The 27,035-nt window shown below is 44.4% G+C and overlaps 1 protein-coding gene across 1 annotated transcript in view; it reads left to right on the top strand.

Annotated features, from left to right (window-relative positions):
• The window catches only part of LOC100919634 (maestro heat-like repeat family member 5), a 112,623-nt gene that overhangs the window by 66,728 nt on the left and 18,860 nt on the right, over window positions 1-27,035 (top strand). Inside the window, exons 14-24 of the mRNA XM_031944553.1 lie at window positions 1,835-1,939; window positions 2,979-3,108; window positions 3,268-3,377; window positions 7,465-7,614; window positions 11,700-11,854; window positions 12,146-12,290; window positions 14,993-15,177; window positions 16,567-16,704; window positions 17,211-17,325; window positions 17,591-17,734; window positions 17,864-18,040. Of these exons, the coding sequence (XP_031800413.1) occupies window positions 1,835-1,939; window positions 2,979-3,108; window positions 3,268-3,377; window positions 7,465-7,614; window positions 11,700-11,854; window positions 12,146-12,290; window positions 14,993-15,177; window positions 16,567-16,704; window positions 17,211-17,325; window positions 17,591-17,734; window positions 17,864-18,040 (1,554 nt within the window). The remainder of the gene's footprint in view (window positions 1-1,834; window positions 1,940-2,978; window positions 3,109-3,267; window positions 3,378-7,464; window positions 7,615-11,699; window positions 11,855-12,145; window positions 12,291-14,992; window positions 15,178-16,566; window positions 16,705-17,210; window positions 17,326-17,590; window positions 17,735-17,863; window positions 18,041-27,035) is intronic.

Raw genomic sequence — 27,035 nt, 5'->3', positions numbered from 1 at the left:
TGTCCAGTGAAAATGAAAGTGACCACCAGAGGCCCTTTAAATGGAGCTGGAATAGGCACTTGTTGCCTAGGATTTCTAAGACCTTGGGGAAGCCCCTCATCCCTCATCTAGGTCTTCCCACACTGCAGTTCTGGGGTGCCAGTTTGGAAGTCGGATTAGTACCCTTTCTGTCCCCTCTCTAGCTCTCAATCTAGAAACTTAGAATCTTGGTCTAATTCAGTTTCTGGGCCCGTTGGGTTCCACTTTCTAGACCACCCTGGGGAAGATTCTATGACTGCTTATGGGGGAAAAATTCCTAGTGAAGAAGCCATTATTCTGATAGAAATCATTGAATTGACTCTTCTGGACCCTAGCTCTTTCCCCAAACATGTCTGTGGCCCAGGCTTGCTGTCATCTGTCATCGCTCATCTATTATAGGAGCTTTAATTGAGGCAACATGCTATAGTGGCCTTAGAATCAGGAAGATCTGGGTTCAAATCCTGTTCTGACTACTTTCCAGCTATGTGGCCTTGAGCAAGTAATTTTACACCACTGGGCCCGTTTCCTCCTCTATGAAATGAGGGGGTGGACCAGCTTCCTTCCCTCTGAGGGCCCTTCCAACTCTTGATCTAGGATCTTAGAAACCTGTAAATTGGCCCTCGGGGGTTCATAGAGTCCCAACCAGGGCCAGTCATTGGCTCATTGTGCCAAGGAGCATCCATATTAATATTGTAACACTGTACTCTGTGTTTTCTAACTCTAGGCTGCTAGAAGCAATTCTGGTTACTGTAACATTCATCTATATCCAAGGAAGTTTGAGCTTGGGGTTGGGGAAGGGAAGGGGGGCAGAGAGAGAAAGAGAGAGACACACACAGAGACAGAGAGACAGAGAAACAGAGACACAGACAGAGACAGAGAGACAGAGAAAGAGAGATCCATCCATAGTCCTCCATGACTTCTTTAAATGAATGCAGTAGGTTGGGGTATCCTTTCCAGAGGTGAGAGACACCAAGAAAAGGGGACAAGATGAGAACAAGAGAGGAGGCATGAAACAGTAAAGCATGATGGAATCAGGAAACCTCCACCCAAGGCATGCTGCTAACTCCTCTTCTCCTAAAGGCCCTCCCCCATTTCTTAGAGCTCTTCCTCCTTTCTCACCCCAAAAGGCAGCTCCTCACTGCAATCTCTTCAGGTGGTTGGGAAAAAGATTCATATCAACCAAAAAAACTGTATTAATCTTAGGAGCCCCTTAATCCATTTCCCAGAGAAAGGATTTTCCCCCACTTTTCTCTTTATCTATCACCTACTTTTAAACCAAGGGGCTTTTTCTGGGAGTCTGGAAAGAGCTTTGGCAAGAAATCTGGACTATGCTTTCACAACAGAATCGTAAATCTTGAGCTTGAAGAAATTCCAGCTCATTGGGCCAACCCCTCATCTCAGAGACAAAGAAACTGAGGCCTTGAGATCTACTTGGGATCACAGGGGTAGAATTATAGCCAGCTGGCTGGAGCTGATTGTTAAAATTTTCAGTGTAAGCATTAAAAAGTCAGAAATTGGCTTGATCTAGTGTTTTGTTGATTGTTTAGAATTAAGAAAGTGATGGAGAAAATGGAAATGATGAGGATGAACTGATAAAGTATGGACACACACAGCCAAGCCATTTGTTAAATATTTACCAGCATACTCCTGATACATTCAATCCGGGACCTTTGCTGCCAGATCCAACAGGCTTCCCATTCCCTTACGGAGGACCTGGGAATCGGGTTTATCTGGTTCCCAGCGAAGGCAAGGCTTCCTGCTCTAGCCGAGTCTCTTTCTTACCACTCTCTATTCATGGTTCTCTCCTCACCTCTAGCAAATGGTCGTCTGGATGGATTCGAAACACCCCCATGAACGCCAGCGGGCAATCACCAGCATTACAATGTTTCTCAAGTTCGTCATGGAGCAATTCAGCTTAAAAGTGAGTTGGGCCCTTGCCTTGCTCCTCATAGCTCAGTCCCTGTGTCCCCCTTGATGTCCAAGTTGTCTTTCCCTCTCAGAGCGGAGGACAGGCAGTCTCCATTCCCCTACACTTTCTAATGGGGTCTCTGTTAAGCCCCTGAACAAATGTTCTTTGGATCGGCTGGCTTCCCTGTCCCTGGTCTTTTTCCAGCCAGTAGCTAGGCCACATTAGAAGAGGTGATCCTTGGAGAGCATGGAATCCAACCTGCATGTGATTCAGAATCCCCTCCATAACATCCTCAACACGTGATCATCAGGCCCCCTCTTAAAGATCTTCAGACATGGAGAGACCAACTTACTATGTCCCCAAATTGCCTGTTTCACTTTGTGACAGCTGTAAATTCATTCCATTGGGTCCTCCCAACAGCCCTGAGAGGTCAACGGGGTAGGCAACCAATGACAGACAATTCCCCAAAGGCACAGAATTCATCTTCCACTCCCCTCTTACCCCTCTTATCCACCCATGGGATGATACGGTATGGCAGAAACACTAGTCTGGGTTTATACTACTCATGTTACCTTCATTAAGACACATCCCAGGATGTTAAATCCAGTGATAGAAGGGACTTCAGTGGCCATCTTTGCCAGTCCTTTCATTTTACAAAGGAGGAAACTGGGAGAAAGTCTAGGAGAGAAAGGGAAATGAAACAGGTACACAAATACCCATAATTACAAGACACTGGGGAAAATGTGCTCCGTGTTTAGAAAGTAGGCATCCTTTGGGTTGGGTGGAATCAGACGCATGTTAGAACAAGCCAGAAGTCAAGATTTTCTAACGACAGCATCTGCCTCGCAAATATCCCTGTTGGTTCCTAATTAGTCTTACTAAAGGCCCACTCGTGGCCCTCTGGTGCATCCCTATTTCTGAAAGACTTCCTGGGGATCTGTATCCTAAGGGCTGCGAGGGTGAATGAGATGCCCGGGCAGAATGAGTGTGTTGGGCCCGGGCCTGCGTGAGCAGGAGCCAACTAACTCTTTCCTCTTCCTGGCGATTTAAGGTGAAATTAACCAGAATAGGACACCTGGTGGGCATGTTGGGGATGCTCTGTGGTGATTCTGATGAAAATACCAGACAGCAAGCTCTAGAAGCCATGCTCCATCTCTATACCATCCTGCTTCGCCAGAAGGGTAGGCCAGCGTTCACAGACTCCGGGCCCCTCCTCAGAACCTGGGTGACTGTCCCATTGGAGGGAGGGACATTCTCGGGGAACTGGGTCTTCTCTGGGGCTCTTTACTGGGAGATGGAGGGATGACAGCCCCGCTCCTGAGCATGACTGTGTCTGGCAGGACTCTACTCTGAGGCAGTGAAGAAGAGGAAGATCTGCTACTTCTGCCTTTCAAAAAGGAGCTGTGTTCCACACGTCAACTTTTTAAGCAGCAGTGTCCACATTGTGAAGGTAACAGCTTTTAGCCAGGCAGGTGGGAGAGGGATACTGGAGCCTGCAGGGAGCATTCCTTAGGCCCCAATCTACCTCCTGTTGCAGGGTCAGAGGTCACCTCCTCCAAACGTCCCCTCAGACAATGAAGTGACTTGTCCAAGATCACATAATTAGCATCAGACTCACAATTTGAGCCCATATCTGATGTTCGGTGCCTTAAGTTCTAAAATCCCTTTTAGCTCTAACATGTTGTTTTCTCATCGAATCTGAGTTCCCTGAAAAGCAGCAGAGAAATAAATTGCCCTTTCTAGGATGACTTGGGGAGAGGCAGAGGTGGGACAGGGTCGTGGGAACGGAGTGATGGTGGGGCAAGTGGTCCCCAAGGCGTTTGAACCTTTGTTGTGCGACCTGGCTCCTTGACCGAAATTCAGCTCCAGAGACTATCGGGGCCATCCTCCTGCCTCTTGAACTTCCTTAAGGAACATAAAGGATGGTGAGAATGTTACTAATGAGCTTGAATGTTAGTTTCACCCTTGCTTGTGTCTTCAGTCTAAGATCCTCTCTTCCACATCATGGGGATTAGGACCGTGGCACCAAAGGTTTTGGCTTTCCCTTCATACCAAAGAAAAAATCTTCTTTTCCTTCTATGCGGTGTTTATAGTACCTTATCGTATTCTATCCACCAAACCGGGCGTTCTCAAAGTATGACCCAGGGACCCTCAATATCCCCGAGATCCTTTCAGGGGATCCACAAAGTCCAAACAGATGCTTTAATATCTAATCAAATACATTTCAATCTGTAAAATCAGGGGTATGCTAGAGGGCCACCCTCTCCACTCCAGTTGTTGGATTTCCAACGATAACATTTACATCTCAGAAACTGGCAAACATTTCAAATCATAGGTGGCGAGAGTTCTTATTTTGTTGACTAGACATAAGAAAGTGTCATAAATACACTTTCGGGGGAGAAGCCAGTTAAACATTTACCAACAGACCCCTGAATAGAATCCATAGAAATAGAAGCTCTTTGGGGAGAGGGTCCTTGATAACTTTTAGGAGTAAAAAATTTGACCAAAAAGGATGAAAGGCACTTGGTACACCAGTCAGGACGGCATGAAAGAAAGGGAAAGCAACAGTTACTTATTTATTTGTTTCATTTTTTTATATTTTTATATTATATGTATATATCCTATATCATTTATATTATACATTGTATTTTCTATTTTTACTTATTTTTCCAAATGCGTGTAAAGATACTTTTCAACCGCCATTTTTGTAAGACTTTGTGTTCCAGATTTTTCTCACTTGCTCCTTTACCTCCTTTCTCCTCAAGACAGCAAGCAGGTTAAATAGGTGCTGTCCTTTTAAGCATATTTTCATATCTGTCATATTGTGTAAGAAAAATCAGGCCAAAGGGGAAAAAAAAAAGTGGAAATCCTCTGCTTCGATCCACATTCAGTGTCCCTAGTTCTGTCTCTGGATGCGGATGGCTCTTTCCGTCCCAAGTTTATTGGAATTGCCTCAAATCACTGCGCTGTTGAAAGAACGATTCTGTCACAGCTGATCGACACACAGTCTTGATGTTGCTGTGTACAGTGCTGGTTCTGCTCATTTCACTCAGCATCAGTTTATGTCGGTTATTTATTTTAAAAGAATAAAAACTTCCCTTTTTCTAGAACTTCAAAGTTGAGGAAGGACTGCTGGGGAGATTAGTATGAGTTACATGTGAAAAAAAAATGGATGAAGGAAATGAGGTCCTAGCAAAGTTAGGTGACTTGCTCTAGGCCACACAGCTCAGTGAAATCTGAAGGCCAGAGATGGGGCCTCAGATACTGGGTCCCTCTGCTAAGCTCCCCTGCCCCTCACCTAGCAGGCAAGAGCCTTATGTGGGGCATAGCTCCAGCTTAGCCACCCCATAATTTGGTAACTGTGTCCTTGTCATTTCCCTACTCTAGCCTCCTGTTGCTTCATCTATAAAATGAGATCCCTTTGAACCCTGACTGTCTCTGTTCTAAGCTCTCTGTGGCTTTGATGTTTTTCTGTTCTACGTTCTAAAGTCTCTTCTCCCACATCGGTCTATGTTCTAAGGTCCTTTCCAACTCTGGATATCTGATGCTCAGAGATCCTTGCCAGCTCTGACTTTCTCCGGTCCAAGGTCCTCCGATTTGGACATAGTGTTTCTCTAAAGCAGCCTGGCCTATCGAGAATGGCACTGGATCCAAAGACCAGGATCCTCCAATTCCATCCTCCTGAGGGCTAGGGCTAGGGACTACAGGCCTTAAGCCTCAGTTTCCTCCTCTATGTAATAGACATGCTATATTATTTATCTATGAGCAGCTAGGTGGCGCTGCAGTGGATAGAGCACTAGGTCTGGAGTTAGGAAGACCTGAGTTCAAATGTGACCTCGGATTCTTACTAGTTGTGTGATCCTGGGCAAGTCACTTCACCTCCATTTGTCTCATCGTTAAAATGGAAGGAATTGACAAACTCCTCCAGTCTTTGCCAAGAAACCCCTATTGACAAAGTTCATGGGTTCACATAGTGTGGGACACGACTAAACTCCTCAACAACAATAACTATTTACCTACGAGAGCTGTTGTAGGGAAATTTCATTTTTCAACCTTAAAGCGGTAGAGAAATGGAATTAATTCCCTTATTTATTGAGCATCTCATTTTTGCATCCTTAGAACTTAGTAAACAATAGACACCTATTGTGTACTCAACTCTATATCTGATTTTGCTGTGGAGAGTAGGGATCCCAGAGTTGAAGCTAAGAGAGAACTCCAAGATCATTTAATCTAAGTCTTTCATTCTACAGAAAGGGGAAACTGAGTCCTGAGAAAGTAAAGTGACCTAACTAGGGTCACACATAGGATTCTAGAGCTGGAAGAGCCTTCAGAGGTCAGTTAGTCCAACTCCCTTATTTTACAGAGAGAGAAATTGAGGCTCAGAAAGGGGAAAGGTCATAGGTAATAAAAGTGTTAAAAGTAGGATCTGAACCCACAGAACCACAGGGCCTCCTGCCTTTTCCATTGTACCCCACTGCCTCCTCCATAGTAAAAGACTCACAATAAAGACAGAGCCCTCGCCCTCAGGAAACCCCCAAAAGAAGTGGGGAGAGGGATACAGACATAGAAGCAGAAGACTCCAAGTAGTGATGAGGTCAGTGAAGCAGGCCCAACATTGCTGACTCAGCCCTGCCCACTGGCCATCTTCGAGATGTGAATCCCAGCTTCACTCCAGAACCGTTTGGAAAGACTCTGTGGTGCCAGAAAGAGTCGGCCATAAGTGGCAAAGGACCCAGATCTTACCTAACTCTTGTTGTGGGACCGCAGCCAAATGCATCCTCTGTCAAATGGGTATCACAGTCTTGGTACTCTCCATACCCTGGACCGTTGGGAGGATGGTGTTTTGTAGACCTTAAAAAGCTTGAGAAATGGATGCTATAATCAAGTCTGAATCCCAGTGTATAATGGAGAGAACTCCATGGAAGTCAGTGTTGGCAAGCATATCCCCCATAGGCCCATTCTTGAGGAAAGAGGAAGCACCAGGATCCGAGCTTCCAACCAGACCATAAGAGAGTTCATTTAACTTCTCTGGACCTCAGCTTCCCCTCTGTAAAATGGGAGGGATTAGAGGATGAGATGACCCTGTTTCCTTCCAGTACTCCCTCTATATTCATATGAGCCATCCTTCCCTTTTCTCCCTGGGGTAGAGGGGTACCATTGCAGTAGAAAGAACTCTATTCTCACATCCTTGGATCGGAGGTTCTGCGTTTGAGTCCCTACTTCGCCCTTTACTGCATGCCCTTGGACATCCCTGCCTAGGTCTCTCTTTTTTTCTCTGTTAAAGAATCTAGAAGGGCCTTCCCACCTGTCATGGTTTGTGAGTCCAGTTTCCTTTTAGCTTCAAATTCCCTCCCAACCAATCAGATCCCCTAGTGGAGGGGATCTCAGCGAGTTCTCCTCATCTCACTCGAGTGGTACCCATCGCTGGGAGCCCGGCTTTCCCAAATGTTCCCTCTGCCACATCCACAGCCCCCCGGAGATAAGGATGCCTTGGCTCCAGCCATGCCCCTCCTGGCTGATGTTTCCATCTGCTGCAGGTCTTTGGGGACCACTTCGAACTTTCAGAATTGCAAGATTTCGTGATGACCCTGGTGGAAGGCCTGCATTGTAATATGTTCTCCAGAGCCCAGACTACTGCTGAGATGCTGCATAAAAGCTGTGAAAGCTACTGGAACAAACTTGAAGAGGTGAGGAGGCAGCAAGGCCCCTTAGGACACAGAGGAGAGGCAAGACCCTGTTAAGTTCAGGCCTTCCCTGTTGGGAGCCAAGAAATACCACGCAACAAATATGTAAGCCCCAGTCCCGTGCCTGCCCAGGACTGGACTGGGACTGGGGGGGGGGGGGAGGCGGAGACCCCAGCAGAGCTTCCCTTCCATTGAGTTCTGAATGGGGCAGGAACTCATTTACCCTGACCTCTTCCCTGGGAAGTAGTGCTAGCCTCCATTCTCTGGAATTCAAGAAGCCCATTTGGGCGAGGCCCTAAAATGACACATGGCCGGGTCACGCTTCCAGGCACATGGCCGGGTCACGCTCTCTCTAGCAGTAGAGAACAACAAACATTTATTCAGCCGCTCTGCTGGTGTATAGCCTTGTTTGCACTACATGCTGGGGATGTGGAGACCATTCAATAAGCATTTTGGAAGCATCACAAATTATTGAATTAGGTGCTCAGAGACTCCATTTTAGACCCATTTGGGAAGGCCGCACCGCTGGTCAGAGGGCTGGAGTGCAGGGAAGCCAGGAACTCCTCCCTTCTAGAGCATCCAGCATCTCCTCAACCTCCCCCCAGAAGCAGCTCTTGCTATATCCTCAACAAGCTCACACAAAAATGGGATGAGGAGGGTGGGGGAGTGAGGTAGTGCTTCCGATCGTGACACACGTTGCACCACACACACACACTGTGCGAGAGAGAGAGCCAGGCCGGACAATCACATCAGAAACTAGACTCGCTTCAGCCATTCCCTTCCCTTTGAACATTAGAGGGCTGGAAATCTTGACCCACCAGAGGCCAACCAGGCAAGACCGGTACAGCAGGGTGCTGGGTGAGATTCTAGAGGAAGAGAAGATCGAGTTGCCCCCCCAACCCTTAGTTTCCTGCCGAACTAATTAAGCAGACAGCCAGATCCCAGACGGAAATCTCCCCTCAGCCCTTCCACCGCACCCCCCCCAGCCATTGTTCCGCTTAGTCTTCCCCATCTGGCTCCCACAGGTCATGGCTTCTGATGGCCAGATGCCTAAGAGCCACAGAGGGGCTGAGGCTGGGGCCGGGGGAGCAACCTCCCGTCCAGTTGCAAAATCCACGTGATCTTGCACCAGCCGGGCAGCCCAGTGGCCTCTCTTCCAGGTGTGCCACACATGATGCCATCAAGCAGTTGAACTCAGTGTGGCTCTTAATAGTCCTCCCATCACTTTGCAGTTTTCCTTACTGCTCAGTTCCTCCCCTCCCCCCTCTTCCTTCTGTTCCCCAGAGTCTCCAAATGGAACGGAAATATGAGGACTGCAAAGGAAAATCCCACCTGTGTAAACAGAGGCAGCCACAAAATCAGGGCTCACATTGCTCCTTAGTTTAAGATTGATTGGATTTGATGTTCTGATTTTTTCAATTAGCAAGCAGTTATTTTTTTTCTCCCCCTCTCCCAGTGGGGAAAAAAAGAAAAGAAACAGAAAGCCCTTGTACCAATTAAGCATTATCTACCTCAGGGCTGCTTAAACTTTTTCCACTAGGAACTTTTTTTTGCCCAAGAAATCTTTATGTATCCCCGCATAGATAGGTATATAAAATAGGCATACAGATCCAACATTTAGTGATAACAAATCATAAAGAAATTTATTTTAAAACAATTCTCTGGTATACATATCATTTTACCATTTATTAAAATGGAGAGCAAATTTGCATACCAATGGGATGGATTGCTAGTTTATTTTTACATGAAGAATTATATCATTGCAGAATGTTTGATACCGTTTACTGTTGTCAAATTTTTTGCAATCCCCACATTCAGTTTTGCGATCCCATATGAGGTCGGGAATCCCACTAAATGCTGGGAAAGAACAACTGGGGCTGCTGGCAGGGAGCATTGGCTGAGCTAGGGATCAGGGAATTACCTATGTGTGGACCATCCTTGGAGCTGGAATAAAAGGTTCTCTGGTGTATAGATCGGCAAGACAGGATGAGCTGGGGAGGGAGATCCAGAAGGCAGAAATGTGGAGAGAGAGTTGCCCGTGTAATAAAGAAATGTAAGAAAAGAAGAAGGCTTAAGGGGAGAAAGAATAAAAACAGAGTTGAAAGAAGCAGCAGCAGGGAATAGAACTGACTCCAGTCTGCCACTCACCTAGGAACTGTGCAGCTTTGGACAAGGCTCTGGTCTCAGTTTCCTCCGCTGAAAAAAGAGGGAGAAGGTTTGACCAGTTGATCACTAAGGACCCTTTCAGTTCCAGTGTTCTCTCTGTAATATGTCTATGACCTAACTTCATTTTTTCTTTTCTTAAGCCCTTTCAATCCAGCTTCAGACTATCTTTGTGTTGAGTCTGCTCTCTCTAAAGTTACCAATGATCCTTTAGTTGCTAAATCCAACAGCCTTTCCTCAGTCTTCATTCTTCATGACTTCTCTACAACCTTTGACACTGTGAAACACCCTCTTCTTGATACTCTCTTCTCTTTAGGTTTTCATGATATCTCTGTCTCATGGGTAATATTGGAGAGAGCTAAGATCTTTCCCAGGTCTCACTTTGTCTAAGGCAACAACCATTCAGTAATTAAAGGCTAGGTAAGAAATGAGGCAAAAGATGGCCTAGTTTGCCCTCATAAAAATATCCTCAGGGAGTTTAGCCCGGAAACAAAAGAGAGATATGGGAGATCCCTGTGAGGGATGGATGAAGTGAGGGGCTTTTTTGAGGATGAGAGAAACATAAGCATGCTTGTAGGGAAGCAATCAGTGAGCAGAAAGAGATTGAAAATTAGTGAAAATGCAGGAAATAGAGGGGACAATCTGCTGGAGAGGATAGAATGGAATCGGTTCACTTGGGCACGTAGCAGGCTTGCCTTGGCAAAGAGAAGGGTCACCTCTTCATGGGAGATGGGGTGAAGATAGAGAGTAACCAAAAGCCTCAGGGTGATGAGATGAGGAAGAGGAAGGGAAGAGAGGGAAATCTCAGTGAAAGGACTCTAATTATTCAGTGATATAGGAGGCCAGGTTCCCATCTGAGAGGGTGAAAGCAACAGAAGCCATGGAAGGTTTGAGGATGGATAAAAGAGTCCCTGTAATGAGTGGGAGTGATTCCCACTCCCTTAGGGGGGACCTCCCTTAGGGAGGTGCCAGAGGGTTGCTTTGTTCTTTAAGTAATAAGTCAAATATGGCAAAAGCATGCCCAGTCTTTTACTACAGTCCTGTTAATTCCCCTCCAGGGGTCAGGGCAGAAATTAAATAAAACTAGGATGTTGATCTTGGCCTTTTACAATGGCATTACTGTAGGCCTATAGATCTAGAGTCAGAAGGTGTCTCAGAGGCCATCTAGTCTAACCCCCTCATTTTATAGGAAATGGAGTCTAGGGATTTGCCCAGTGTCACATATTACTGGGCTCATTTCATATTTAAGATTTCAAATTTGGTGCCCAAGAGTCTCTTTCTATCTTGAAGGTGTTGTCAGCAGCCAGGGTATGTTGCCAGTAGATGGCTTGGCTATGGCCTCGTGGCTTAGAGGTCTCCTATAATTGTGATCAACTGAGAAATTAACATTCTTATCTGTTCGATACCTTTAAAAAAATAAAAATACCATACTTTGTTAAAACAAACATAACATTAAATGGTAAAGTTTCATAGTGCTCCTTTCAAAGCAATGATCACAACTATCAATACCAACCAATGACCCATACCACCAATATCAGGATCAAGACTATCAGTGACCCTTAGCAGTCTCTCCTTAATCCAATCTATAGTTTTCTCATTGGGTTTGAATAAAAGCTTATTTTGTTCTAACTTCCCCTTAATCTTTCCTTTGGAGTCAAAGTTCTCCCTTGATTTTTTACTTCAATAGCTGGGTGTAAATGTGAATTAAATTTGCAGTCATGATCAGTAAGTTTCACAGTTGGCTTCTAAAGCCAAGTATGGAGCTGTAGTTTTCTATCAGAAGCTATTTTCTAAAAGAGCCAATGACCGTTCCAGAGGAAGAGCTTTTGGGGAGGTGGGGGAAATGCTGCTGACTTGCCAAGTAAGTTTTTGAGGCTGCCTATGGGAATGAGGCCCTCTTTTCAGCCCTCTTTGTCCCTTTCCAGGTCACTGAAATCGGAAAGAAAACTTACCTCCAGCTTTGTCTTATTCAAACCGTATCTGCCAAGAGGACTGCCCTATGGGCCATCTCTCCACTGGTCCAACACCACACTCAAGAGCTTGTTTTCGCCTTTTTGGAATTCTCCCTATCCATGAATAGGTATAGAATTGAATTAAACTCCATGAGAGTCACACCTGGTCACGGGCAAGAGCTCAGGACAACAGGTGGATAGAAGCAGATTGCTTCCCTGAAGAGTTTGAGCAGTACGGGGAGGATGGACAGGCCCTGGGATAATTCCTCTTGGGGGAGAGGGATGGGATTGCTACCCTGCCCAGAGTGGAAGGGCCAGCAATGCTCATTTATGGAACCTGGTGAATTGGGCTGAGGTTCGCCATGGCCCTCGGTCTTTGCCGAGAACTCACCGGGCCCTACCACACTTCTGCCCCACAGGAATGTGGTGGAGCTGTGGAAATCAGTGGGATCCAATCCTGAGACCTGCCCTAAGGTGTTGCACCTCCTGTTGCAGAAGCTGGAGCACAGGCCTACCCTGGATGAATTGACCTACTTAAAAGGGAATTACTCAGAGTCCTTGGCTGTGAGTTGCTGTTCTGTGGCCATCTTTGCCTCCATTTTATCTTCCAGGGCTTGAGGCTTAGAAGAAGAAGCAGGCAATGGGGAAGAATAGCAAGGGCACCTACTTCTTCATCCCATTAACATCTCACTGTAACCCTGTGATGAGGGCATATGTATTCTTATTCCAATTTTACATATAAGGAAACTGAGCCTTAGTGTATAAGTGATCTGTGTGACCATAGGTCATTTCCCCTCTCTAGGACTCACCTGTAAAATGAGGGGACTGAAGCCCACTCTTCTAATTCCCAACCCAGTCTTCATTCTCTCTAAAGACTTCCTTTCCCTATAATTTCTTTGTTTTCTTTTTTCTTTTCTTTTTTATGAATTGACAAACATTAGCAAATGCGAGCAAAGACCAGAGAAGGAGGATTGTTATATGATCCTATGAATCTGTTATGTACAGACTGTTTGTTAAAATACAAATTCACGGAAATATGTTCAGAAGAATTGCATGTGCTTAACTTATATTAGATTGCTTGCTGTGTGGGGAGGGGTGGACGGAAGGGAGAACAATTTGGAACACAAAGTTTTGCAAAAGTAAATGATAAAAACTACTTTTGCATATATTTAGAAAAATAAAAAGTCATTCAGAAAAAAATAAAAGAATTACTTTGTAACAAAAAAAGATAAAACCAAAATATACATACTCATTTTATCTCAGTAGTTTCAGCATTGTTACTGATTTGTCTCTTCCTTAATGTCCTGTTTTTTGTATGTATTTTACTTTTCTCTTTTTTTGCTATGTTTTATTCCCCATAACTCTCCTTTCCCAAGGGAATGAGGGAAAGCCCTTCCTTATAACAGGTAAGTGTAGCCAAAGAAAATAAATCGACACATGGGACTGTTTTCTGAAAATGTGTCTCATTCTATGTCTCGAGTCCATCCTCTCTCTCGGTGAGTAACATTTTTATTCATTGGTCCTCTGGAATAACAATTGGTCATCACACTGATCATGAGTCTTGTCTTTTTACAATTGTTTTCCTTTATAATGTGCTGGTGTATAAATTGTTCTTTGGCTTCTACTCACTTCATGATGCATCAGTTAATACAAATCTTCCAAAGTTTCTATGAATCTCTCCCTTTATTCATTTCTGACAATACAATAAATTCCATTATATTCACACACCATAATTTGTTCAGCTACTTCCCAGTTGATGGGCATTCACTTTGTATTTGCTACAACCAAATAGGCTACTATAAATATGTTTGTTTGTATGAGTCATTTCCCTTTTTCTTTGAACTTGATGGGTATACACCTAGCACTATTGCTCAGTCACAGGGTACCCATAATTCAGTGACTTTGGGAGTGACTTTGGGAGCACAGTTCCAAATTGCTTTCCAGAATGGTTGGACCAATTCACAGTTCTATAAACAGCACATGCGTGTGCTTGTTCTCCCTTATTATCCCCTCTAGCAATTGTCATTATCCTTTCTTTGTAATTTTTGCTAGTCTGATGGGAAAGGGATAGAACCTCAGAATTGTTTTACCGTCCATTTCTCCTGTTAAGAGCAATTTAGTTCATTGTTTACATATGTGTAGCGATAGCTTGCCTTTCTTCTTTTGAGACTCTCCTGTAACTATCGTCTGACCATTTATCCGTTTAGGAATGGCTTTTGCTCTTCTACGCGTGTTTGATTCCTCATATATCTTCAATATCCAGCATCTACCCTCAGTAAATTGTTTCCTTTCTAATTGCATTGACTGTGTTTGTGCAAAACCTTTTTGATTATATATGTCCTAAGATTCTCTCTATTGCTTTTTGAAGTCAAGAGTTCCTCCCTTCAAAGGGACCAGTATGTGCCAAAATGTTTGGGGCAGCCCTTTCTGTAGTGGCTGGAAACTGGAAAATGAATGGATGTCCATCAATTGGAGAATGGTTGGGTAAATATGAATGTTATGGAATATTATTGTTCTGTAAGAAATAACCAGCAGGATGAATACAGAGAGGCTTGGAGAGACTTACATGAACTGATGCTAAGTGAAATGAGCAGAACCAAGAGATCATTATATACGTCAACAACGATACTATATGAAGATGTAATCTGATGGAAGTAGATTTCTTTGACAAAGAGACCTAACTCAGTTTCAGTTGATCAATGATGGACAGAAGCAGCTACACCCAAAGAAAAAAAACCCTGGGAAATGAATGTAAACTGCATTTTTGTTTTTCTTCCCAGGTTATTTTTACCTTCTGAATCCAATTCTCCCTGTGCAACAAGAAAACTGTTTGGTTCCGCACACATACATTGTATCTAGGATATATTACAACATATTCAACATATATAGGACTGCTTGCCATCTGGGGGAGGAGGTGGAGGGTGGAAGGGAAAAATTGGAACAGAAGTGAGTGCAAGGGATAATGTTGTAAAAAATTACCCTGGCATGAGTTCTGGCAATAAAAAGTTACTATAATAAAAAAAGGGTTCCTCCCTTCTCCGTTGTTATGAAAGGCACTTCTTTCTGTGACCTCCTAATTTATATCTAAGGCCGGTATCCATTTTGAGTTGACTGTGATATGTGATGGGAAATGTTGCTGTAAATCGAATTTCTGCCCTCTAGTTTCCCCACCACTTATTGTGGAATGGTGAGCCCTTTACCCAGTAGTCAAGAGTCTACTTATGATATGATTTCACTAAACCTCGCCCTTCTCTGTCTTTCTCCAGGCCATGAACACACTATATGAGATGATCTTTGTGTCTGAATACCAAAATGCGCTGAAGATGGCCTTTCCTCACTTCTTCTTCGCCATGGTCACCCAGATCCATTATATCTTCGAACTAAATCTACATGATGAAAACTGCATCTATCTTAACAAAGACTTTACCACCTTTCACACCAGCCCCAACTGGTAGGTGAGACCAAGCTAGAGCAGAAAGGTCCAGTGAGGCAGGCCTCATGCTACATAAGTTAAAGCTAGAAGGGACCTTACAGAAAGATCACCCAGTCTAACTTTGTTACTCGGACTTTTTTTACAGATTGGGAAACAGGTTTGGAAAGGGAAAGTGACTTCCCCACAGTCATTCAACTAGTAGCTCTTAGAACTTAGTCTTGAGACTATCTTACAGGATCTGAGATTCTGTAATCCCAGCTTTTATTTCACAGATGAGAAAACTGAGGCTCACTGAAAGAGGTCCTCTATTTGTCTCCTTGGGCTTCCTGGTACTTAGCGGATGACCTGCGAGAATGCCGGTCCGGTGTATTGGAAAGAGCCCTGGGCACGATTCTAGTTCTGGTTCTGACACTAACTTGCTAAGTGACCTTAGGCAAGTCGCTTATCTTGCCAGATTCTGCTTCTGCAGTAGACAGAAAAGGCCAAAGAGTATTGGGTTTAGAGTCAGAACATACCTCAACCCACTCTGCTACTCACTAAAAATAAGAGCAATAATAATGATAGCTGGGATTTTAATGCCATGAATAACAATTTTTATAAATCGTATTTTATTCTTTTCAATTACACGTAAAGATAGTTTTCACCATTCATTTTCTGTAAGGTTTTGAGTTCCACCTTTTTCTCTCTTCCTCCTTCCCTCCCTTCTCCCCTCCCCAAGGTGGCAAGCAATCTGCTCTAGGTTATACGTGTGCAATCAGGAACAACACGGTTATTTTAATGCTATGAATAATAGCCATACTAGCTAGTGCCCAAAGGTTTACAAAGAACTTCACAAATGGCATCTCATCTGATTCTTACAACAACCCTGGGAGGTGGATGCTATTATTGTCATCCCCATCTTACAAAAATGAGCAGTGAAGTGACTTGCCCGGCCTCACACAGTTAGGTAGTGTCTGGGGCTGAATTTGAACTTGGTTCTTCATGACTCCAGGCCCAGAGCTTGAACTACCAGGCTACCTAGCTGTAAGTACCTTGGAGAAGGCCCACTTTCCCTTCTTGGAGACTTTGTGTCTATTTTGCTATCTGTGAAGTGGAGGGGGTTGGACTCCATCTTATCTCTGTGGTTCCTTCTGCTGCAGCACTCTGGAACTTTACGATCCCACTTTCCAGCCTCCAAAGAGTAGTCATAATACCAAGTGGTGTTTCTGTTATGTTTAAGGATCCCAAAGTGCTTTTCTTAGGACAGCTCTTTGGGGGAAGGGTTGCAGGCAGCACCCCCTTGAGAACGAGAAGTCATGAAGCCTGAATCCCCCATCATCTGCCTAGCTGAGCTAGGCAGTCTCAGACATCCAAGGGGCATAGGGCCGGGGCCTGAAACTGACTAAGGTGTCCTGCTCTGGCCCGTAGTACATCTGTGGAGGCTGTGAAAAGTCTCTTCTCCAAGAATGGCTTCTGGCAGGAATTTGCTTTCCTGGAGCTCCAAGATGTCTGGGCTCAGCTGTCCACCCCCAGATCCTTCTTCCAGGGTGTCTCTATGCTCTCCAGGTACTGGGGGTATCCTACAATTGTCTTCTGTCTGACCTTCCTGCCCGGTGTGTTAGGGGGGAGGAAGGGAGTCTGCCACAGAAGGGGGTTTGCCTGAAGTTCGGTACCAGAAAACAAGGGCGAGGGGATAAGAGAAGTGTTCATGGGTCTGGAGAGCTGGAACAAGGAGAAAAGAATGGGAAGTGAGGCTGGGACGCAGGGAGAGAGGTCTGCAGCACAAGGGGGTCTGCCCAAAGAGAGCTCACCTCTCTATTCAGCTGGGGGTGGGAGTGGGGTAGGGTCAGACATGGCAACTTCACCTCCCAGTGTCTTGCCACACTGACCAGTCTGCCTCGTTGAACAAATGGGAGGGCTCTTCCCCCGACCTGAGGCCTCTAAGGGCAAGAGCAACCTCTCCCTACCCTGGGGACCCTAGAATGGTCACAAGATTAACTCTGGGGGCAGACTGTCCTGCCCTAACGGTGGGGGGGAGTGGGCTTCCTTCTATTCACTCTTTCTTGCCCCAGGGCCATGGTGGAATACAGCTGCCCCTACATCCCCGGGATCTTGCTTTACTCTGTGTCCATGTTCCAGAACAATGAGGAGAGGCAGAGAGTAGTGGCTATGATTTTCTTCACCGAGGTGAGAAATGTCCCAACCCCTCCACCCACGCCCACCCCACCTGCCCCGGGGCAGAGGGACCCCAAGTACAACAAGCTGCCTCAGGGAGTGGTGGTCTTCAGGCAGAGGCTGGTGACCATGAGTCAGGGATGGAGAGTGAGTGCAGTCCAGGCTGGGTGAGAGGCTCCTTCCCCTCTCCCCCCCCACCTACCCCATGACAAGTAGAAATCTCCCCAGCATTTGCCCCTTTGGGAGAGAGAGAAAGCCACCGGGATGACTTTTCCAGTTCCTGCGGAGTCCTCTGACATCGAAGCTGCTATCGAAAAAAATGATCTTGGCCTATCTACAGAAGGGTATCAAAGACTCGAACTTGGTGGTGCGAGTGGTCAGCCTCCATTGCTTCAGCAACATTATCCACACCTACGAGAAGGTAATTGCTCCACCCTACCATGCTAGCTGGGAAGCCGAGTCCCCTTGCTGACCCTCAGGGTCAAAGGGCAAATGAGTTCTGCTCACTCGGTCACCTCCTCAGTCACCGTTCTTCCCATCCTTCCTTCAGAACTGTCTGCTTCTGTCCCGGTTACCAATCCTCCTAAATGCATTATATGACCCCAGTGAGAAGACGATCCTAGCCAGCCTCTACGCTGTATCCAGCATCCTCTACCAGCTAGGCAAACAGAGCATCGACCCCTTCAGCCTGGATCTGGCACTCACCCTGAGACCATTCTTTGACGATGTGAGCTTTGGGTATGGGTATTTGTTGCATCCTATGATTGTGTGGATGTGGGTGATTGCCCAGGAACATGGTGGAGGGTGGGTTAGGATACTTTTAGGAAAGTAGCTGCTGGTCACGGGCCCTGGCCTGGTCTATTTGAAGAGACAGGACAAAGACAACAGAAGACTTAGGAACACTTAAGCAGCATCCTGGAAAGAGTCAAGAGCATCTTCAGCTCCTTGATTTAGAGCTTGAGTGAAATGCCTCATTTTGTAGATGAGAAAATGAGGTACAGAATAGTTAAATGACTTGTCTAAAATCATATGACTAGTAAATATCCGAGGCAGAATTTGAATCTTGGTCTTCTTGATGCCAAATCCAATGTTCTGTGCATTGTACCACACTGCCTCTGAGTCTAACTCCCAGATTTTCTGTATTCTGGTCATGTGACTTTGGGCAAATCACTTGATAATCCCATTTTCCCCTTCATCAATTGAGAGAATTGGAGTAGATGGGCTCAAAGGACCCAATTATCATTAAATCCAGCATCCTAATACAAGTACAAAGTGATACAGTCACAGCATGACCAGACGTGTGTGTGTGTGTGTGTGTGTGTGTGTGTGTGTATGTGTGTGTGCGCGCACGCGCATGCGTGCTCCTGAGGGTGTGTCTGTGCTTATGGGAACATGTACGTGGGGGATGGATTAGTGAGGGATCATCCTGGTATTGTCCAATCTGTGAAAACGTGTGTGCTTGGAGGTGGGAGGGCCAGGACTGGATGGGTGTGGTGATGTGCTTGGGGATACAACAGGATATAGCTGGGTGGGCCTGTGGAGTAGTTTGCAGGCCTTTGAGCCCAGCCTCTTGCATTTCTAAGTGAGGACGTATCTGCTTCTGGGTACGGGTGGATGAGGGGAGAGGAGCATGAACAGGGGCATCTGTAAGCAATCTGAGGAAAGGCTCCCTTTCACTTTGTCTTTGAATCACCGATGCCCAGCATAGTGGGACCAGACCCGTGATGTCACTGGCAAAGGGAGAGAACTCTCTTGTGAAAGAAACTCTCCCTGCTAATAATGTAGGTCTCCAATTTAGAGTCTTAGAGAATTCATTAGGGGCCCTGAGAGGTTGTATGACTTGTCCCCGATCCCACAACCAGTATGTGTCAGAAGACTAGAAACCAGAGTTCTGAGGAGCTTTCTAGTCACTCTACCATGTAAGAGGCTGTATGCATGTGTGCATGTAGAGGTCAGAGTCCATTAATCTATACTCACCTAGCTGTACAATTTAATCCAATACTCATTGGATTATTATTATATCATATATTATTATATTATAGATTATTAAGTACCCACTATGTGCCAGACAGCCACATGGCACTGCAGTGGATAGAGCAGAGGATCTGGAATCAGAAAGATCCGAATCCAAATGTGGCCTCAGACATTTAGTAGCTGTGTGGTCCCAAAAAAGTCACTTAACCCTATTTGCCTTAGTTCCTCATCTGTAAAATGGGGGCACACCAGAGAAGACGATGGCAAACTGTTCCATGCAATAAAAGGGGGTCTGCCATAAGGTTTGGCCCCAAATGCTCTCAGAGAAAGGAAGCCCCATGGACATTGGCGGTGGGGTCACGTAGAGTCAGACCTGAGTGAATGAATAACACATGCCAGGCACTGGGGCTACAGAGACAAAATGAAAAATCTGACTAGATGCAAGAAGTGAGAGGGTGTAGACGGGATTGCCAGAATGTCTGGGTGTCTTTGAGTCTGTATGTATACTTAGATATGAGGTTGAAGGTGTAGATGGGAAGGATTGTATATAAGTGTGTAAGGTAGTGAACATATGCGTGCTAAAAAGCGGAGAAGTACATCTGGCGGGGTCATAGGGAAAATCAAGTCGAGAACATGAATGCACGTGGCCATGTCTGTCCGTGTACACGTGTGCATGTGTGTGTGGCTGAAGCTAACGGCGTTTACATTGTCTACATCTCTTCAGAGGCCATGAGTGTATGACAGAGAAGTGCATCTTTGTGTTTCTGAGTACAAGGCAAAATATGGGAGTGTGTACATCTGCATGTAGACTCGGATTCATCAAGTTGGAATGGGTGGTCACATCTTTAGGAATCAGTGTATGCATGGAGAACTGAGGACTTGTCAGTGTGTGGTGCGTTTGTACCTGTACAAGATGGGGATGTGTGTGACTGTTGTTCGGTTGTTTCACTCATGAACAACTCTTCGTGACCCCACTGGAGGTTTTCATGGTAAAGCTACAGGAGTGGCTTGCCATTTCCTTCTCCAGTTCATTTGACAGATGAGGAAACTGAGGCACAGAGTGATTTAAGTGACTTGCCCAGTGTCACACAGTAAGTATCTGAACTCAGGTCTTCCTGACTCTAGACCAGGTCCTCTATCCCCTGCACCACCTAGCCACCCCCAATTATATGACTAGGTCAAATTGTATATCTGGTGAATGATCCCTGTGTGACCATCGAGGACTGATGGCCATGTTGGCCATATATGCAGGAGAGATGCTCGTCTATGTGCCAGCGGATGTTGCTTTGTGCTGGAAGTATGAGTGCATATAGAAACCTCGGGTACTTGCAGGGGGAGTCCCTCATGGGGTGCTAGATCCAGGTTCAGGTAGCTCTCTAGTTGCATATATCTGCTAGAATCAGAGCTCAGGTCCCCTAGTTCCTGTATCCACCTGATGCACCCTCTCGCACAAATATACACATGATCAGTAGACACACAGAAGGCGTGTGTGGAGGGACCACCTCCCTCTCTCAAGAATATGGCGGGGTGGGAGACACATGTGTGCCTCTGGAATCATTTGATCAGAAGATTTCCCTTCCATGTAGCATCCACGCTAAAAATGGAAGACCACTTTACCCATACAACCCATATATCACCAGCAATGTGACTAAGCCACAGAACAGGGGTTGATCTGCATTGGTAGACAGACTTTCCTCACTAGGAGCTCCCCATCAACAAAATCCCAGGTCAAGTTCTCCGTCCCCCCAACACCCCCCCAAATGAGTGTGGATGACTCCTCCATATTCATTACATTCTTCAATTACATTTCCGTACACCAGCAACGCACATCTTCCGCTACTGTACCTGGGGCTTGTTCTTCCACTGGAAGAATTTGGAAATCGCTATCTTCTAGAAGGGCAGCTAAGTGGCGCCATAGTACATAGAAGTCAGGAAATACTCATCTTGGTGAGTTCAAAGGTGGCCTTAGATACTTCCTAGCTGTGTGACCCTGGGCAAATCACTTCACCTTGTTTGCCTCAGTTTCCTTATCTGTAAAATGATCTGGAGAACAAAGTGTAAAACCACCCTGGTATCTCTGCCAAAAAAAAAAAAAAAAAAAAAAAAAAAAAAAACTTGCGATGGGGTTGTCAAAAATTGGACACAACTAAAAAATGACCGAACACCTTCCGGAACTCTCAAAGTTGACTGGCAATGACCAATCACTCCCAAGACCATTCTAGAGCATTCAAGCTCATTACTATCCAAAATGAAATGGTGCTGGAAGGATCAGAACATTCAGTAAAATGACCAGCATTCAGAGGGCCACCCGTTCATTCGTAACCATTCGGTTGTACCAAGGCTGTTTGAAGCATATTCTGAATCTGAAAATGTTAGAGCTCTATAGCCTCATCTGTCCATCGGCCCATCCCCTATGCTGCTGAAGGGCTCAGAGATTCCACAAAGGTTATCTCTGGTTACCTCAGGGTGCAGTGACCCTTCACGAAATCTCTTTGGTACGGTAACTTCCTTTGTGGTCATCCTGCTGCTCCTGCTGGTCATTCGTGCTTTATCAGGACTCAAACTTTTTCCACTCACAACCCCTTTTTGCCCAAGAAATTCTTACCCAACCCCATGTATATGGGTATATAAAACAAGGATCTAAATTAAAAATCTACTGATAATAAATCATAATTTCACTACCCCCACATTCAATTACGTGACCCCACATGGGATCATGAGCCTCTGCAGATTTGAGCTTATGTGAGCAGTTCTGTTGACCGTGTCTCCATTGGGCACTACTAGCAATGGCTTTTTTTCTGGTTTAAAGACTTCTCTCTTATTTCAGCTTCTGGTTCAACTGAAATATTTCCCCATAAGAAGAATGAGTACCATCATGCCCTTTTAATTTAAAACCAGAGACTTTTTTTTTACAACTCTTACAGAAAAGTAGTAACTTCATGCCTTGGATCAGCAAAGCTTTCTCTGTCTTGTTCCCATTCGAATTTTGGCTAGACAGCTCATCTCGAATAGATCTTTTCTTTGGCATAAACTCCTTGTTCATTGGGTTCCCAGATTCCACGGGCAAGCTCTTTCTAAGGCATGGTAAGCGTTCCCTACACTTCCTGGTCTCAATCTTTGAAGGCGAGACTTAGAAACCTCGGCAAGGCTATTTGCCCAGCAATTAGCATTCAACTTTGAGTTCCTCAATATTTTAAGCATAACAACTAATGTCCGAGTCCAATAATCCTTTGGGTTGTCGTGAGGTTCAAATGAAGTATTTGTCAGTGTTTGGCAGTTTGTGGGGATTATATAAATGCTTAGTATACCATTGCTTCTGCCCTTCCCCATGTAGATGGGCAGATGGGGGGAAGGGAAGGCCAGAGGTAGGCTGAGCCCAGGGAACAAGGTACTTGTCTGGGTTACTAATCTGGTTACATTCCTAGACTTTCATATGTAGATTTGGTCAGCGGAAGCCTGGAAGGGGCTTGGAGATCACTTCTTATTTACTGAATGGGAGCAGTTTGAAAAACAAATCCCAGTTTGTTTTGGTCCAGAGTTCGTACATTTAGAGTTAGAAAGGCCCTTAGATTGTCCTAAACTCCCAAGATGTCAGGGTGGGAAAGGCCTTTGAGCCACCCCACCCCACTTTACAAACGAGGAAACTGAGGCCCTGGGCTGTTAATTGACTTGACCACAGTCTAATGCCCTCATTTTACAGAGAAAGCCATTTTAAGTGAGCAGAAACCCAGATCCCTTCCTCAAAGAACTTCTGAACTCCCAATCCAGTACTCTTTTCACTGGCTGTAAAAAACGCTTAGATTCTGGGTGAGTGTCTTGGTGTGTCTGCACAAAAAAAGCCTTGATTCTCCCTTCCCCCTCCAGCCCCCCCAAACTGGAGCTGTGACTATGCAGATCCAAATGGAGGGGCACCCTGATGGGGAGAGGCTGAGCGTCGGGACGATGGCAGACGCCGGCCACCAGAGGATGCTCTGAGCTGCGGCGTGCGCCAGCTCCTTGCTACTGCGCGTGCGCCCGTCGGACCGCTCCGTTCCCACGATCCCTCGGTCTTCCCGGTTTACTGGGTCCGTTACCGGGCCGATGTCTAAATCTGGGCCACCGAAGGGAAAGTCAGCCAAAGCGACCGTGGGGACGGGGTAGAGCCTCGTCGACCTCCCCCTGTTCTCTTGGTCTCTTTGCTTCCTCTCCCATCCCACGCAGCCCAGAGGCCCAGGCCTACCGGACCTAAAAAGGGGGCGGAAGGAGGCGCCCCTTGCACCCTACCCCAAAGACCAAGAAGGCAAAGCGCCCTTTCTGCCTCTTTTTTTTTTCCTTCAGTCTTAACAGCCCTTGAGCTAAGTAAGGGTGTAGGACTCGGAAGTCGACCTATGGAGGGTGAAATCCTGCCTTTCTTGTTTGACCGCTGTGGGACCTGGGGCAACTGAAATCCCAATTTCTTTCCATCTCAAATCCTCCCCCTCCACAGCTTTGACAGTTCCATGTAGTAAGAGGGAGATAAGTGGGAGGAGACAGATCTGTTGGCTGGGACTTGCTGGAGCCAGCTCCAGGGGCGTGGGAAGAGAGTGTGAAATTCTTGGTGCGAGCATTACCAATTCAGAAATCTGCAATCTCTACCAATCGGCCCTGGATTCACTGTTAATTGGCCAGACTTTTCTAAGCGTTAATTCTGCAGATTAAACTTAAACTGTGTGCAAGCAATTTTTTTATACAGATTCTGGTTGTTAAACACCAGCACATCCCTGTGTTACTCCGGAAACAGCCTTTGAACTCTGCAGGATGAAGTCATCACCAGACAGGAAGCCTAGTGACTGACTGAAGGTTAATAATAATAATAATAATAATAATATAACTGACATTTATATTACATACATTATGCTATTTGAGCCTCAGCATCCCTACCTGTTGGGGTGTCATTGTGATACTGGGTTGGGAGGGCAGGGGGATGTAGCACACTAGGTTCTGAACCAAACTGGTAGCAATGGAGATCGGGAAGAAAGGATCGATGTCAGAAACACTGAAGAGGAAGAATCGGTTTAACCTAATTGTGGAACCCACGGCATGTAGGGATGCAGTCATTCACATTTGCCCATCCAGCTGGGTGATGGTGGACATGAGAAGCTGTTTTCTGTCTTGAAGTATACAATGTTTGAGTGGAAATAGATCGAGATGGGGCATATCTATTGTGTGTATGTGTTTGCAGCTGTGTTATTAGGGCTTAGAATAGAAATTCTTACCAAAATCTTAGAAAATATGAATTAGGTTGTGAGCATTTAGAAAGAGAAACAGTGAAACCTAAGAACCAGCATGATCTTATCAAGAACAAGTCATACCAGACTAATAGCATTTCCTTTTTTTGCTCAATAGAATGTTGTAAACACAGTGGAAGTGGATTTCAGTAAAGCTTTTCACCAAGTCTTTCATGTAGAAGACTGAGGAAAGAGCTTAAAGAACTTGATTTTATTAGGTTATTCTCTAAAGAGAGGTGATTCCTGGTTTGGTTTTGTTACTTATTATCATGTCCAAAAGTTAGGAATATTTTTGTAAGATGGATCCTTTTATGCTTTTACGATTTTAGCAATGGAATCCCCAAAGCAAAATAGATGATAGCATCTTATGGCCCCTGGAGAGCCGGGTTGTTTGTTCTCCAAAATATTTGGACTAGTCTACAATTCTACCAACTGTGGATTTGAGCACCCCTTTTCCCATTTCAACGTTGAACTTTGAAATTTTTCACTCTTTTTGTCATCTTAGTGTATGCGAGGGGGGTAGATATCCTAAAGTTGTCATGATAATAACAGTGATAATAATATTTATATAGTGCCTATCATACCTATTGTGGTTGGCACTGTGCTAAATGCTTTCCAATCATTGTCTCATTTGAGACTCACAACAATCCTGGAAGATAGGTGCTATTTTTCTCCTCATTTTGTGGTTGAGGAAACAAGAAAACAGAGATTAAGCGATTTGCTTAGGATCACATGCTAGTAACTGTCTGAGGCTGAATTTGAACTCTGGTCATCTTGATTCCAGGCCTGGCACACTTGTGCATTGTGGTACCACCTAGTCTTGATTTGTGTTTCTTTTATTGCTGAGGAACCTGAGTATCTTTCATGTGGTTATTGACTGTCTTTATTTCTTCCTTTGAGAATGATCTGCCCTTGTATGTACGTATGTATATATGTGTATGTGTGTGTGTATATATATATATATATATATATATATATATATATATTCTTGTGAATATGCATCAGTTCCTTACAGATTTTGAATATGTTCACTACAAATTTTTCTCAATCTCAATCAGAAAATGTTTTCTCAACCAATTTCTTTTTAGTATTATTATTTTTTATACAAAAATCCAGTTTGCCTCTGATAATTTCTTCTATTTTTGATTAAACTGTGCCTCTTTTACAGAGTTGAGTCCAATATATTATTTCTTTTTCTTAATTTAAGAAAAAATAATTAAAAATTCACTTGGATCACTGTTTCATTACTTAATTGTATTATATTCCTCTGACATACAGCTCAAAACACATGTCACTATCCAATTTTCCAAGCAATTTTGATCTAATAGTGATTATCATTTCCTATTCTCCATTTTCTGTTTTGTACCATTCATTTGTTTTTCTGTTCCTTTTACAGTACCAGTTTTGATCATTGTTTCTTTTTAAGACATTTTGAAATCTGCTGATGATATACACACACACACACACACACACACACACACACATTCTTTCCCCATTTCGTTTTCATAGTTCTTGGATATTCTTGCTAATCTAATTCCCATGTCAATTTTGTAATGATATGTGTGTAATTCTAGAAAATGACTTATTAGAATTACCTATTGAAGCCTTTTTCTCTGCATCTTTTCTTCTGGTTACATGATTTACTAAATTGGGTGCTTTTCCTGGTTGCTTTCTTTGTTTTTATTAAAGCTTTTTATTTCCAAAACATATGCATGGATAATTTTTCAACATTAACCCTTGAAAAACCTTGTGTTCCAAAGTTCCCTTCCCTTTCCCCCAACATCTCTCCTAGGTGGCAAGTAATCCACTATATGTTAAACATGTTAAAAATATATGTTAAATCCAATATATGTATACATATTTATACAATTATCTTGCTGCACAAGAAAAATCAGATCAAAAAGGGAAAAAATGAGAAAGAAAATAAAATGCAAACAAACAACAACAAAAAGAGTGAAAATACTATGTTGTGATCCACACTCACAACCCACACTCCTCTCTCTGGGTGTGGATGGCTCTCTTCATCACAAGATCATTGGAACTAGCTTGAATCATCTCATTGTTGAAGAGAGCCACGTCCATCAGAATTAATTATTATATCATCTTGTTTTTGCCATGTACAATGATCTCTTAGTTCTGCTCACTTCACTTAGCATCAGTTCGTATAGGTCTCCCCAGGCCTTTCTGAAATCATCCCACTGGGCGTTTCTCATAGAACAATTATATTCCATAACATTGATATACCATAACTTATTCGGCCATTCTCCAACTGATGGACAGCCACTATCTGGCTGAGAAAACTTTTTCTCAGTTTTCCTGGTTGTTTTCTAATCTTACACTCCAGTAATAAATTCTACTTTTTTGTGAAGGTTAATTATTTTGATGTCCTACTGCATTTTATCTGTGAATATTTAATTCAGTTTTTTGCCTCTATAATCATTAGTAATGTTGACCTATAGTTTTCTTTTTTCACTTTTGTCTTTGTTTGGCATCAGGACCAGA

This window comes from Sarcophilus harrisii, chromosome X, assembly GCF_902635505.1.
Source record: "Sarcophilus harrisii chromosome X, mSarHar1.11, whole genome shotgun sequence".
In the NCBI taxonomy this organism is placed as follows: domain Eukaryota; kingdom Metazoa; phylum Chordata; class Mammalia; order Dasyuromorphia; family Dasyuridae; genus Sarcophilus; species Sarcophilus harrisii.
Note: the sequence above shows the minus strand (reverse complement) of the source record. Positions and strands in the feature narration are given on the sequence as shown.